Below are 15,703 nucleotides of genomic sequence, written 5' to 3'. Positions count from 1 at the left end.
TTAAGAAGTTTTTTTTAATGGGAGATTCTTCCTATTTTACTCTATTCACAGTAATATTTAGTTGTAGTTCCAGAAAATAACTTTTCCTTGTTCCAGCCAAATCTGTACTATATATATATATATGCATGGAAGGGAAATATCGTCAAGTTCAGTGTAAACTCCAATGCTCACATTTGCAGATCTATCTTTTAAAAAATATATATCTTTAAGCACCTCAAAAGGACTAAGCATGACTGTTGAGTCACAAAATCCTAGTGATGGTTGTGGAGAGCCCCGAAAACTGGGCTGGAGGGACATGGAATGGAGGCGACGACCTATTTGCTGGCATCCAAAGCATAGGAGATGCTTTATAAGAGGGCCATGGAAAAACAAGGTCCAGGAGGGCCCTTTCCAGCGGCAGGTTCCTGCTGATGTGAAAGAGAAAACCCAAGGCTACCGGCTGCGTAATTCGCGTGGCTTACCTTTCTGTGTTCGATTGAGGGTTGCGGAATGACCAGCTGAAATCCAAGCACCACGATGGAACCAAGAAGCCTGCAGGACGAAATCGTTTCGACTTTGAGTCTCAAGCATGAAGAAACACCGCAAGCAACGTCTCAGGTTGGGTCCTATGAATGGCAACATTTAAGGAGGGCTTCTCTCCTCCACCCACCCACCCCCAACCTCACCACGAAGCAACCACAGGCTATACATCTAGGCTTCCAGATCAGAGAGGAAGCAACTTCCAGGCAAAGGGGTGGCCGCCTGGGACTTTTGTTTTTGGAAGTCAACCACTAGAGGACCAACAAACCCACTCAGATGAACGCCAACCATGAATCAAATCCCTTCTGGAGCGACATCAAAGTGACGCTGAAAATTGAAGACCCTCCTGTTTGGGGCCAATTTTGTGGTTCTCCAGCCCTTCCCTGGCCCGGCCTTTTTCCAACCAAAAATAAAACAGGATTTCCATCAGTAGAAATTGACTTGATGACACTTGATCGTTGTTATCTAATTCCTTCTACATTTGTACGAATGCCTGTAAATTAGCAAGACGCAATTCTTCGGCAAATTTGTGCTCTCTTGCGTAGCGATGCATCAAACGCCCCCTGCAAAACCTGGTTGTGGGCCACCCTGTGCTCGTAGGACACCGTTAACTGGGAAAAGGCCACACACTGTCTGAGCTTTTAAAAACAGCCTAAGGCTAGCCAAAGGATTAGCGACTTTGGCAACGCAGAACCAGAGGCAGGGCTAGCAAAGGGAGACATGAACTTCGATGCGGCAATATGAGGTGTTGCTAGCATGTCTCTCTTTTAATCTGTCAAACATCTGAAGGTATGCAGGTGGCCCATAAATTCACAAGGGAACTGTACTCTTTGGAGCAGTTCATTTTTAGCTTCTGTGTTCCCTCTCTTCCCATCCCTTTTACACACACACACACACACACACACACACACACACACACACACACACACACACACACACACACACACACACACACACACACACACACACACACACACACACACACACACACACACACACACACACACACACACCTTCCATTCATTCAGCAGAAAGTTCAACATGTGGGAGGAAAATAATTTCTACGTGCAGTTCAAGGGGGGGGAGACCAGCACCTCTTAATCTGTGTTCGGCTGGTATTGCACATTTTTATGAATACCTTCTATGAACCCTCCGACACAAGGGTGCCATTCTGGAAAGAACAGAGGCCCTAATCTTCAAAGCCAATGGCTTGACAGCTTAAAAGTTGTCACTTGAGAGGCAGAAAGGCTTCAGATCTGAGCCATGATTCAGATTTGGGCCAGCTTATCCCGACAGTTTTCCAAAGGGAATGTTTTAATCAGGTGGCGTTACGTGTGGGGAAAGCAACCCAAACGGACGACGAAACCAGTTTCTAGATTGTCCGGCGTGTCCGTCTAGTTGACTCCAACTGCAAAACAGTTACCAACTTTCAGCTGGAAACAAAGAGATCATTTTGGCGAAAGGCTTTCCATCCTTCCTGATGAAAGCCTCCCCAGTTTGATTCAAGGCGTTGTGATTTTTCTTTTAAGTTATTTTATATTATGTCAAAAGATAGTTGACTTTGGCTGAATTCGCTGCATCCTGCATGCTCTGCCATGCCTGGATTTATATATATATATAAATATATATCTTTTAAATAGCTTTTTCTTCCCAACCTTACAAAAATAGATTCTTCCTATTCCACAGGGGGTTTGCTACAGGCTGGCAATCTCGAGACGCAGGAAAGCCATAAACACAGAGCCAAGTGAAACGGAGTGGGGGAGAAGAAAAAGAAAATAAAATCAGCTCGGCATTTTGGAATGGAACGTTAGACGGTCCTGCAGCTAATTATTATTATTTATTATTTATTTAATTTATATCCCGCCTATCTAGTCGCGGTGGACTACTTTAGGCGGCCAACAACAGAGATAAAATACAATAACATAAAATAGCATAATTACAACAACAATTAAAAGTAGGGAAACAATAAAGGAGAGAAGAAAATCAAGAGTAATCTGGTGAGAAGGCCTGCCGAAACATCCAAGTCTTTAATAGGTTCTTAAAGGTGCCCAGCGAGGGAGCTCCGCGAATACCAGGAGGTAAGTCATTCCAAAGGCGAGAGGGATGATGTTCTCCCAACTGACACCAAGCGTTCCATTGAATCAGGGTCATGTCACACACATTGGTTCACCCAAAGCATAAAGAAGGGGAAAGACATTTCTTCCGGCCTATGTAGACTTTGTGTTCCATTGATAGATCTGGAAACCAGATCTACACACACACACACACACACACACACACACACACACACACACACACACACACACACACACACACACACACACACTCACACACACACACACACCATACACGAAAAGGTTTCATTTCTTAACATCTTTACTTAGCGAGTAGGTTCCATTGAAGGACCCCATGACCAGGCACAGGGAATTCAACAGCATGGATGATGGCTATTATAGTTCAAGAGCAGAGCAAGATTCAAGGATGGGTTTATTTTCTGGACAATGAGGAGTTGGGGCTCATTCACACCACTGAAGAAACTGTGCTTCCATTCTCGACATGAAGAAAGAGGTGGACATTTGCAAACCAAACAGAAACAACAACTTGAGGCCATTTCTAACCATATAACCTCCCGGGTTATCAGCCTGATTCCCTCACAAGGACGTCACTGAACAAGGCCAATCCCTCCTTCTTTCCCTTGATGACCAAAAATGTGAGTGAAGCTGGTTCTGTGCTGCAAAATCCATTTCCCCCCCCCAAAAAAAAAACTGCACACGATCTATGCCCACTGGATGCTAATATCATCCCACACAGACCTGTCGGGAGATGAGTACCGGCGGTTGCTTGGGTCCGAAATTTAAAAATACCAACCCTACTAACCTTAATGAGCCTCTAAAATTGTCCAGCATGGTTCTTGACCTTCACGGCAAAGGGTCTGATCCTGAACTGATGCCTTCCAGTGTGTTGAAATTTGAGGGTGGATTATAGAAGAATCCTGGAGGAGGCAACAAGTACACACACAAAAAGAGTATAGTTATTTATCACTCACTGCTTTCTTATGGAGCACTTTCCAACATGGCTCTGGAACTTAAGAAGAATTACGCTGCGGATTTTAGAAGCCATGTTCACAAATGGGAAATGCTTATCACAAAAGGCTACAAAAGCAGTGTGGGGGGAAAAGCAGCAATGCTAGCAAAAAACATCCATCCACAGTTCAGATACAAGTTTTAGGAAGGCGTAAGGCTCATTTCCAAAAGGGTGTGAGTTTTATGGCTCTCGTCTCATCTCTCATTTAGATTAACACCTACCCAGAAAAGGAATTCTGAGCTTAATTGTTTCTCTGCATCATAAAATCTGCTTAGGGCCTTCAGATGGCATATATGAAGCTCTGTGCACTTTTTTTAATGGGGGCAGGCACAAAGAAGAGACAGAGAAAGGTAGCTCCCACTGGGAACTACGTAGCACATGCCAAGTTCTAATCTAGCATGGGATATTTGCCTTGAACTCTTAGTAACCTGATATCTCTATCGAAGATTAGATTGTGGAGTGGGCTATCTTACAACGGAGCAGCGTGTGATTTGCCTGCCGGATTCCAGTTTTGAGTGGGGCAGTGAATCCGCTCTGGATTTTAGCTGGAAGTTTACAGATGCTATCCAGAGTGCTGAATCTACTTGAGAGGCAGAACTGAGCATCTTGGCCAGCAGCTCACACTAAAACCTGGCATAGACTCAGAGTCCCTCTGAAACCGGGATCCCCAGCCTCAGTTCAGTCTCTAGCAGCAGGGGGTGGGAAAGATCACAGTCCAAAATTTGCCTGGCCTCTTCACCGGGAATGTTTAAACCATCATTGAAAATCTTGCAGCAGAATGTAATTTCTTATCACTCGTGGAGACGTCTTTCATCAAACATGGGAATGCATGGATCTTAAAAGTTACTTATGAATACCACAACGAGCAACAGGGAAAAGTCGTTGTTACTACCCATTACAAAACTTAAACAAACAACTCATTTAATTCCTCAGCGAATTGTTCATTACTTAATATTCTTTTCTTTATTTTTGATTAAAAAAAACAACCTTAGGATAGAGAAAAGAGCAGCAAAAATGTGGGGAAAATCTTATCACAAGACCTCTTAAAATGTTCTAAAATGCCCGTGGAAAATAAAACTTTAAAAGTAACTGGGAATGTTGTTGTATATTGTTGCATAAAATAGGAATTTGCTATCCCTTGTTATCCTTGAAATAAGAGAGCCACATGGTCTTTACACAATACAAAATGCAGGAGTGTATGTGATGCATTTATAAACCACTACAGAAAGCATACATCATCTAGCTTTTGTAGATTAAAGCCCACTGCTTCAGGATTGCACCCGCATCTTGGCGATAAGGCGAAGAACTTAAAAGAGCCCTAAATGTTTACGGCGAATGGATTTTGCCAGTTGTTTTCCTTAGATGGAAATCAGCAAAAATGAAGGCTGTACTGGTGGTGTGGTTTTGAAGGTATAGCTGTTGGATAATCATCAACCTCCCCCCCCCCCCCCAGTTCTTCAAACGAAGAAGTTTGGGCAATATGCATATCTGTGCATAATTGGCCATCTCATGAGAAGAGAGGATTCCCTGGAAAAGACCTTAATGTTGGGAAAGTGTGAAGGCAAGAGGAGAAGGGGACGACCGAGGATGAGATGGTTGGACGGGGTCACCGAAGCGACCAACATGAATCTGACCCAACTCCGGGAGGCAGTGGAAGACAGGAGGGCCTGGCGTTCTCTGGTCCATGGGGTCATGAAGAGTCGGACACAACTAAATGACTAAACGAACGAATTATCGCTTTCATACCTTCATCTTTGTTTATTGCATTTCTTCAACCCTCTCGGTGTTGCACGGATCAACTAAAAATGGAGATAATAGAACACAAACCCAGGACACTGGTAAAATGCAGCGCAGCAGCTAAAATTCCCACCTACTGAGACAACAGCATCTGGCTTCGTTTCACTTTAAGACGTGCTCTGCCTCTCCTACCTCCCTGGATTTGTGTCTGGCTGTTTACAGCCAGCAAACAATTCTAATCGCAAAGCACTCAAGTGAAATGGTTACAGCAGGGCTCCTCAGAGATAAGACATGACCGGCTTCAGTTCCCCCAATCAGATAGCAAAAAAGAAGGCTGGAGAAAGTGAGAGCTTATCTTTCAAGCCACCCTGCACCGTTCATCAAAGCTTAAAAAGAACAGTGCAACCTATTTATCCTAGAAACTTGACATTATCCGCTAGACCAGGCTAGATTTCCATTATCTGCCCAAGAAAATAGCTTGCAAGTTAACTTGATTTGAACAGCGTTGCACTGGCTGCTTCCTTTCAATACTTAAAGAGCGATGACAAACGATCCTCAAAAATAGCGCGCAAGGCAACAATTACTGGAACACGAAGCTTTGCCAGATCCTGTAACAATAAATTACTATCTCTCTTTTTTAAACACTGATGTACAGGGTGGAACACATTTCCTTTGAAAGGTTACGCTTGTGAACTCTCGAAAGAAGTTTACGAGAAAGAAAGGGCTATGTTTTCAAGAGAGAAAGGGTTAACTTTGAAAAGTTGTTTCCGAACTTTGGAAGGAAGTTTTCAAAACAGTAATACTGCCTAATCGAACAGTGTAATCATTACTCTGTGTTTCCCCCTTAATTTCTTGGACCTACGTCCGTGTAAAGGGGCACAGGATCATCACTTAAACAAGCTTCCCCCTGCTTGCTTAATATGAAACAGATGAGGAAAGAAGCTGACAGCTAACTTTGATAGTAAGACATCTTTTGTAGGATTCCAGCGGCATCCATGAGGTCCTCCATGTACCATGACATGCCATTTTTAAGCTCTACTACCCTTCCATTTCTTTCTTTTAATCTGCAGTAGGGAGGTGCATTGTCCTCCCGAACATGTCCATGCCTCACGGATGGGTGCCCGGCCCTTTATGTCCTTCTCTGTTGCTGCCAGCGAAGCCTCTTCCCTGTCTTGCTTTTCCTTTCTCCACTTCTCAGGATGACCCGTGAATTTAACGCAAGAGATCCAGAAAAGGGTCTCGGCCTCCAGGATCTCTGCTCAATTCCCCCCTCCCTGGACAAACAAACATGCCCTTGATGTGGCCTGTATGCATATATTTGTTGGGGGGGGGGAAACAACCACGCACAACCACAACCTACATCCACACAAAAAAACTTAAACATGTTAACAAAACAAAACAAAAAAACCCCACAAACTAACCCTGTCTAAGACTTTTCAACCTGGAGCAGTTCCTCAAGATTTATATCCCAAACTCACCCAAGCGCAGACTTACGTCTGTTCTATGTAATCTATTTTGCCTTGTTGACTTAAATCTATGGCAAGCCAAACTAAATTTCCCTTCGTATTTGTCTTCCTGCTTAGCATGCGAGCCTTTGCCAGCTGCTACTGACAATTTTCGTGGAAGTAGCCGGGGGAACTTTGGAGCTGGGGGTGGGGTGGGGGTTTCATTCAAGAAAATATTTCCCATTGATTTATAACCTTGTCCTTTGGCCAGGGGTGCCAAGAAAATACCGTATCAGAAAGCTGAAAATAAGTTGCTTCCTTCTGAATGAGGCTTTCTATGTGCGTGTTTTACACCAAATGACCCATGAATATTTGCACTCACATGTGAATGTTAATACAGTAGTGCTGGATTTACACACACCCTCAGCAAACTATATCTTAGGGCTTCAGATTATAATGAGCCTCTAAATAAAAAAACCAAAACAACTCCCAACTTTTAGAAAAATGACCAAATGCTTTAGAAAAAAACCCTCAATTTTTAAGTTTTACATAATACAGTGGTGCCCCGCATGACGATGATTCTTAGGTTCAGAATGAAACTGCTGACCGGCTCACATGGCAATCACACAAAATCTGTAAAACAAAACAGGGGTTTTTCACCCTTACTTATCAAGGAGTTCCTGGAATTAGCTAACATGTCCAAAGGAAGATAGCTGGGGAAAGAGTAAAACAAAAATATCCTTGGGGAAAAATATTATTTGCATATTTTTCCAAGAAAAGCATCGTTTGGGAAGATGCCAGGATCTATCAACAAAACTTTGCGAACAAAGGCTCTGTGTGTGTGTGTGTGTGTGAGAGAGAGAGAGAGAGAGAGAGAGAGAGAGAGAGAACCTAACACAGGGAGAGGGGGAGAGAGGGAGAAAGAGGTTGGGAGTACAGTATTTCAATCTTGTTCCACATAGATCAGACGCACGGGGCAGCTGCTTTGCCACTCACCTGGAACCGCCGGGCCTTGCTAATCCGCAGATCTGCGCCCAGATTCCTCCTTGGCAGCAAAACCTGGAACTTGTTACAGGTAACTTTGCAACTTGTAACTTGCTAGTTGCAAGTTCTGGTTTTGGAATGACGGTCACACTTGCTTGGGCAGAAAAGGCGCATGTCCTTTTGCTTTGACACAGAGCACCCCATCCTGTTGCAGCAGGCGACCTTCTTAAGAGAGACAATTCTCTTGCTGGCATGTCTTTGATCGAGAAGAGAGGCGAGGCAAGGAAGGTGGCATAATCGCCAGCCTGCTGGGTTAGAATTTGAGAGAGGGGGATGTAAAACTAATTGCTAAGCCCCACGTGCTGAATAGTAAGTTAAAACACTCAACAAGTGATTTTAGGTCACAGGTTATGAAGGTGGAGAATCTGGGGCTTATGGGGCTCCAAATCCCATCAGCTCTGACCACACTGCCCGTGGCTGTTGATGATGGATGTTGTAGTTCAAGAGCAGGACAAGGTTCCAGGACGGATTGACTTTCTGGACAAAGATGAGTAGGATTCTTTCACACTGCTGGAGAAATTTTTGACCATTTGCCCAGTGCCGGCCCAAACCGAGGTCCCGCCACCCTCTCAGGCAGGTTTGGCCAGGGTGCAGAGGGTCTTCTCATGGGCATATCCTGGACTCTGGAACTCCCTTCCACAGGAAGTTGAGTTGGCCCCCTTCCTACTGCTCTCTGTCCAACAGGCAGATAGCTTTTTAATTATATTTTGTTAACATTTTAAGGCAGCCGTTCGGAAGCCAACCAGCTGTCACGGCATCAGCTTTTCACAGTTTTTTTTTTTATGATACCTGTGTTCTTAAACTGATGTTCAGCTCAATCGTGTTTCTGTTTTAACATTAATAACTATTTGTCTGTCTCACAGCTGCCTCTGTGTTGTGAGCTGCCGTTAGTCCCAGTTCAGGGAGGTAAAAAAAAATGAAATGTAAATCAGGCAGATGGGTAGACAGACGTAACCTGTACACTTAATTCCTACTCTTCTCACAAAAAACGTTGCTACCGGCCTACTGAAGCCGCAGTCAACTGATATGATTAGAATCATGGAGCTGGAAGGAGCCTATAAGGCCACCGAGTCCAACCCCTGGCTTAATGTAAGGAACTCAAATCGAAGCAGATCTGATAGAGGGTTGCCCAGTTTTCTCTTGAAGGCCTCCAGAGCTGCAGCACACCGCACCTCCCAAAGTAATTGATTCCACTGTCATACTGCTCTAACAGTTAAGAAGTTTTTTTTCCCTGCTATTCAGACTAAACCTGGCTTCCTGTAGCTTGAGCCCATTATTATGTGTCCCGACTCCTGGCCGAAGCTCGTCCTGTTAAAATGCATCCAAAATTGCATAGAGGCATCTAGACAGACGTTCAACTGTGTTCCCTTCTTGGTACCGGCTGAGAACTTCCAAAGCCAAGTGCTTCCAACCTCCATCAGTGTGAACTTTTCAGGGACTGAAATTTGCCAAGAGCAATACGAGGGTAGCCCAAAGTGAATGACCTCCTCATGGGAGTTGTGGTTCAGCCCCATCGTTAATATTCTAAAGGAGACCAAGGCCCGGCTTACTTGCCTCTCTTAAAACTTTATGATCCATCTTATTAGCCAGACCTTAGGAAACAATAAATACTTCCACGCAGCTAATTGTGAGCATGTGTACATAGAGATTAAAAATACGGTGCACGTCTGGATAACATCTCAGCAATCCAAAATCCAGGGGGGAAATGATGTTGTGGTGGTCAAAAGGTACTTCCCTACAGTGCAACAGGGAGGGAGGGAAAGTAGTACACAGTAGGAAACATTATTCTCTGTCTGAGATGACCATGGAAAGCTACCAGTTTGCATCAGTCAGACTGTATAGTAGCTTCTGCTTTTGAACAGATTTAGATTAGGCATCCTTCAGTCTCAAGAGACTATGGTAACGAGCTCTGAATAGAGGACTTGGAACAGCGTCTAGTGTGGCTGAGAAGGCCAATTCAAGAGTGACCATCCCTTCCACACTTGGAGACAAATCCAATCTGTCCCCTGTCCAGCTCCCTGATTTTGCTGGTTTTGGGACTGTCTCTTGGCCTCAGCCTGCTGGACAAGGGTCTCTTCAAATTGGGAGAGGCCGTGATGCAACGCCTGCCTCCAGGCTGAACGATCAGATGTCAGAGTTTCCCATCTGTTGAGGTCTATTCCTAAGGCCTTCAGATCCCGCTTGCAGATCTCCTTATATCACAGCTGTGGTCTCCCTCTGGGGCGCTTTCCCTGCACTAATTCTCCATACAGGAGATCCTTTGGAACCCGACTGTCAGCCATTCTCATGACATGCCCAAGCCAACATAGACGTTTGGCTTTCTTTTGTACAAAAAAGCTCAAAATTCTTCATAACTGGATCATTAGCCTGCTTTTAGTGGCAGACTGGGTGGCAGATGTACATAGAAAAGGGTGAAACCAGTTCCTGAGTTACATCTTTTTTTAATATTCTCCAGTTTGGCTTGGGCCAGGTCTTGCTATCAAGTGATGTAAGACAGAAGTGTCCCAACTTGCAAGGTGGTCTTTCTCCACTTCCTCTTATGGAACAGGATTCAAGATCAACAGTTCCTCCAACCGCTTTGTCCAGGGACAATAATCAGGAATGAAAAAAAAAAGGAGAGCAAAGGATGAAGAAGAAAGACTAGCAACGTTTTGCCTGGTGACAGGAATTAATTACATTTTTTCCAAAGGAATTTTTTTTCCCAACTCTGGGTGCAGCCGAGGGTGTTTCAACTAGAGGATGAATGTGCACCTGGACGTGTTGGTCTGCCTGCACCATTTTGATCTCGGTGGGATGCCCATGGAGATGATGGAGGATCTGAAACAGGAGACCAGGACTCAAATGGGTTACAGAAAAGAATACCCATATGTGGCAGCTGCCCATGTCACTCATGCTATTCATATTCATGAGCTGATTTGCATGAGCCTATGAGAGGACTGGAGAGGTGGAGTCAGCAGCTACATGAGGCTTGGCGGGAGAAGGAGGAATCAGATAGGGCTGGTCAGTCAGCGAGAGAGGGGGGAACAGAGACTGAGAGAGATAGAGCTGGTTAGGAAAAAAGGGAGAGAAGGTGGTAATGATATAGCAAGAGAAAAGAAGTATGTACTGAGAGAACGGTTGATGATCAACAGTTGTGTATAATGTGTATCTGAAGAACTTCTGTTATTATTCCATCTGCTTCACTCCAATGAATAAGTTCTGTTTCTGTTCACAAGCCAAATGTTCGGACAAACGTCATTTATATTGTGGATTGAGGTAATCCACTGGTGGCAGCGAAAACACAACGTGAGCCTTTGTGAGGGAAAGACAAGCAGGGGCCACAAGGGTGAATGCCACACCATAGAATAGGACAGTGGTCCTTAACCTTTGTTACTCGGATGCTTTTGAACTGCAACTCCCAGAAACCCCAGTCAGGACAGCTGGTGGTGAAGGCTTCTGGGAGTTGCAGTCCAAAACTCCTGAGTAACCCAAGGTTAAGAACCAGTGGAATAGGAGAAAGTTGTTTTCACAGTTTCCAAGTCCTAAGAGGTTTAGGTCTTTAAAATTTAAGAAGAAGGTTCTCTAGAATCCTAACCTGAGGTCACCAGCTTTGCAGCTGGGTTCAAGCATTCTGCTTTGCAACCTATCAGCAACGTCGCACTACCCGTGAGCCGTGCTGCGACTCATGGGTCGCAGGCTTCCTGCACTCAGCATCACGGAGAGGACTTGGGCGAAGGCCCCAAGACAACCCCTTGACTTGCCTTTTGGCCTCCACGAGCCTGGCCGTGTGGACGCCTGGGCACTCCTGAGGGTTCCAGGCCAGCCTTAAGAGCATCAGGACCAGAGAAAGCCCAACAGGCAAACGTCATCCAAAAAATGGGGGAAACACCAGTTCCCTCTTCCAAAAATCCATAAACTCCATGGTTTTCTTTTGGCAAGGAGACCACCCTTGGCATCTTCTGCAAATCCCTGCTGAATCAAACCCCACTTAAAGTCAATTAAACAGCGCTGCTCGGAGGCAATTGTAATGGAAGGGCCAGAAAAACAAAACAAAAACAAAACTGCGAGGTTCGGCAGCAGATGTATTAATTCCAACTTTTAATGAAGTCCAGGAGTAAGCTTGTTCCCAGGCGCTCTTGAGGATAGTGTGTCTTCACACACACACACAAGGTGCAGAAAAAGAAGAACCCAGGCCATGCGCCTGTATGACACTACGGCACTTACCTTCTTATACAGTCAGGAGTCACAGACTATCAATTTAAGGTTGCTAACGGGGGAAACCTTCTCCCCCCAGGAGCTGTTAAAGAAAGAAAGAAAGAAAGAAAGAAAGAAAGAAAGAAAGAAAGAAAGAAAGAAAGAAAGAAAGAAAGAAAGAAAGAAAGAAAGAAAGAAAGAAAGAAAGAACGAACGAACGAACGAACGAACGAACGAATGAACGAATGAATCAAAGGATGGACAAATAAAAGAAAGGAGGAAAGAAGGAAGGAAAGAAGGAAAGAACTCTACAGGGACTGTACCACTTCAGCTGCAAGTGGTAAGACAACACAACTATAGGCTCTCAAACACCAGCTCCCCGACTCCAGAAAGCTAGCATGTCAGGGACAAAGCACTCATCTAGTCTTCTCCCTGATGCACATAGGGAATCTCAGTGGCAACACAAACCATTGAATTTCTGTGGGTTTTTTAAAGAATTCAAAATAATGCTCACCCATAGAGCACTGTTTATCATCACAAAAGCAAGAACTAAAAAGAAAAAGGGGGGGAAATACCCCCCTGTCCAGATCTAGAGATGCATTTGCAAAATATAACCCTTTGCTTCCACACGCCTAGGACTGGGGCCAGGCAGTTGTGCCACGTTCTCCACGGGGGACCCTCCCTGCTGGTTTCCACGCAACACTCGCTTTCCCACTCCGTGTGACCCGTGAAATTCTTCCAATAATCGTCAAACAGGAAAACCAAACTCAAAGACAGAGCCTTAATGCTGGTGACTCCCTCGTTGCTTCAGAGCTGATCATCACCTAGTTCACCAGACCTTCTCAGCCTCTGTGTCCGTTTGTCCATCTGTCTCTCTCTGTACCGCTCACAACCAACTGTGTGGGTCTTCGTTCGCCTCCTATGATAAATGGCTCATTCCGTCCACCGCATCAGGTCAGTCGTGCCAGTGAAGGCATTTACAGAGCAATAAGAATCGTGTTTCTTTTTTAAAGAGCTTATATGACCTTTTTAAACATCTGGTCACGCATGCCGCCGAAGCTAGCTCTTAACTGCTAGCACATTTACTGGCACGCCTGCACAGCTGGGTGTGTCCTCTTAGAGCAGACAGTTATTTTGGTTGTTTTGCTACGATTGCATTGCGCCAAAAGGTATCCTTGATGCTATTTCCAGTTCTTCTTTAACGGATCAATTAGGAGAGGGGGATAGGAAGAGAAGCGATCGTCTACCGATGCTCAGAAAGAATGTCTCGATCAGCTTAACCTCCCGCTTTGAGCTACAAAGATGTCTGGGGTTCTGTAGACTGAAAACTTACTTTCTCTTAGACAAAAATTCATTCATTCGTTCGTTCGTTCATTTCTAGCAACTGCTTTTTAGCAGAGGAGCACCATCTAGATTTGGGACCATTTTCACCATAGTGATGGCACAGAGACCATTACACCGTCTGGGTTATCAAGGCAAGGGTTTTACTTAAGGAATGCTTTTACCAGTGTCACCCTTCCCAGTGACTTTCCATGGACAATGAGGAATTCGAACCTAGTTCCCCTGAATCTTTGTCCATCACTTTGTCTACTATGCCATACTGGTTCAACAAGAAGTAATCATTAATTCATTTTGCTGATTATTGAAAGGGAATGTGACAGAAATGTTGAGGGGGGTGGCATTTTGAGGAGATCTCCCATTCCCCAGGATTAGGCCTTCTTCTTACTGTTTAAGAGAGTTTTTTTTTTCAGACTAAAAAAAATAGCAAAGCACAGTAAGTAAATCAGTAAGTTTTTTTTTGGGGGGGGGTATAAAAACTGGTGGTACTAAATTCCTTTCAAAAAAGTAACTTTCCAAATCTGGAATAGACTGTGTCCTACCTAGTTCTCTTCAAAACTATGTGAATAAGGAAGAAGAAAACCACAACTATTACAGCTACAAAATTCAAATCATGCACAATAATTTCATGACAGCAACAGGCATCCTGATTCAGGCAAGACATTGGGAAAGTTACTTTTAGGATTCAGCCTTCTCTGAATTCCCCAGCAAACAAGGTCAGTGTCTCGGAAGCACAATCACAAAAAGTTACTTTTCAAAGCTTTGGTTTGGACACACTCCCTCAGGCTCTCAAGGGTGTAAACAATGTCACAGATGACCACTATAACTTCTCCCCACCTCCAGTCATTCAAAACTGCCAAATCTGCCATTGTTCACGTTTTTGATGATTGGCAGTTTGCAGGCCCCAAATGGATGTTCAACTGGATCCACTGAAATCAGATCCAATTCGCTAGGAGGAGATTATTTCCTTGCACGGATGGTCAGAAACAATGCACGCACACAAAGCTATTAACAGGTCTGCGATGATTTAAAGCAACAATTAATTCAGCCTCCTGGCAAGATGAAGGTTTGAGGACAGTTCCAGTGTATGCCTCTACGAAAGTTACTGCTGCGTCGGCCAAGTCATTAGGTCCTGTCCCAGCAGAGCAGACTTTCAAAAGTCCTCTTGAACCATTTTAGTAACCTTCCTATCTTCATCTCTCCCCCTCATCCACCCAAGCATGGAAAGTCAGTTCACACAATAAGTGAAATGTGTTTCCTGCTCTCCTAATGTTTTCCCTCCAGGGACGTTGTTCCTTTAAACCTCCACGACTCAGCAATCAGACCTGTAGATGAAGCCTGTGTTTCCCTCCCAGAGACCAATCACAAAACAAAGGCAGCGATTTGCCATTGACAGAACAGAGCAAGGGTATGCAAGGAGAAACAGACACCTTTTCCTCTTAAGCATGCTTTACTTCCAGTATGATGTTCCCAAAAAAGGCCCCAAAGCACCGCCCTTCACTATGCTGTATAGAAGCGGGCACAACCCTGCTCCTTTGAAGCCCCGCAGCAGTGGGGGAAAATTCCCTGGTTCATTCAGAGATGACACAGAATTCCCGTTCATAAAACACCAACCATTCCATCTCTTCGACCCATGTAGCTGCCCACCCTACGTGCTCTCTTGCACCCACTTGCCCTACCAACCATCACACATCAGGCTATGCACCCGCCACGGCAGCCAACACCAAGCCAGAGCAAAGTAAACACCGTCCTGTTTTTCTCCTGTGATTTGCTCTTCACCCAGCGAACCTGGGTTGTTGGTTCCGAAACTGGCGATCCATTTATGGATCACCAAGAAAAGGGAAGGAAATGACACCGATCCGTGCGATGCAGGCACACTCCCATTTCTACCAGGCATATTTTGAGATAAGTCGCAGAATGTAAAGAGAAACACAAGAAGTCCCAGCATAAATGGGGGGGGGTCTAAGTTGCTGGCCTGTATCTCTCTCGTCTCCAGGTCCTCACGGTTCAGCGACAACCTCAAGGTCGGGGGGGGGGACACTTCCTTTCTCACCATTCACCTCGAGGGGGGGAGCAGGAGAGAACACTGGGCGGAAGGGCCTCTCCTGTAAAGGAGATCCCAGAGCTGTTCTAAATTGAACACCCAGCAACCCATGCACCCACAGGCAAAGCTTGCCAATAGTCAAGGGGGGGGATACAGATCCCAGCACCCCCAGCCAACATAACAGAGTCATTCCGGGAAAGGACTCCCCGAGAATACGAACACACCTCTTTCCCGCAGCAGGACGTTGTCCAAGGGAGCCTCGTTGTAACTCCAGGTAGCCGAAAACATACCCTGCCTTCCCCCCCCCCCCCCATGAATT

General features: G+C 45.0%; 1 protein-coding gene across 2 annotated transcripts in view; it reads right to left on the bottom strand.

Annotated features, from left to right (window-relative positions):
- THSD4 (thrombospondin type 1 domain containing 4) overlaps positions 1–15,703 on the bottom strand; it is a 275,769-nt gene that overhangs the window by 234,761 nt on the left and 25,305 nt on the right. For both annotated transcript variants that reach the window (XM_072981651.2, XM_072981650.2), the window contains 2 exons: positions 3,397–3,511; positions 462–531 (listed from right to left, as the gene is read on the bottom strand). In XM_072981651.2, coding sequence (XP_072837752.2) covers positions 462–531; positions 3,397–3,425 — 99 coding nt within the window. In that variant the 5' untranslated portion in view covers positions 3,426–3,511. The remainder of the gene's footprint in view (positions 1–461; positions 532–3,396; positions 3,512–15,703) is intronic.

The sequence above is a fragment of the Pogona vitticeps genome, chromosome 12 (genome assembly GCF_051106095.1).
Source record: "Pogona vitticeps strain Pit_001003342236 chromosome 12, PviZW2.1, whole genome shotgun sequence".
Classification (NCBI taxonomy): Eukaryota; Metazoa; Chordata; class Lepidosauria; order Squamata; family Agamidae; genus Pogona; species Pogona vitticeps.
Note: the sequence above shows the minus strand (reverse complement) of the source record. Positions and strands in the feature narration are given on the sequence as shown.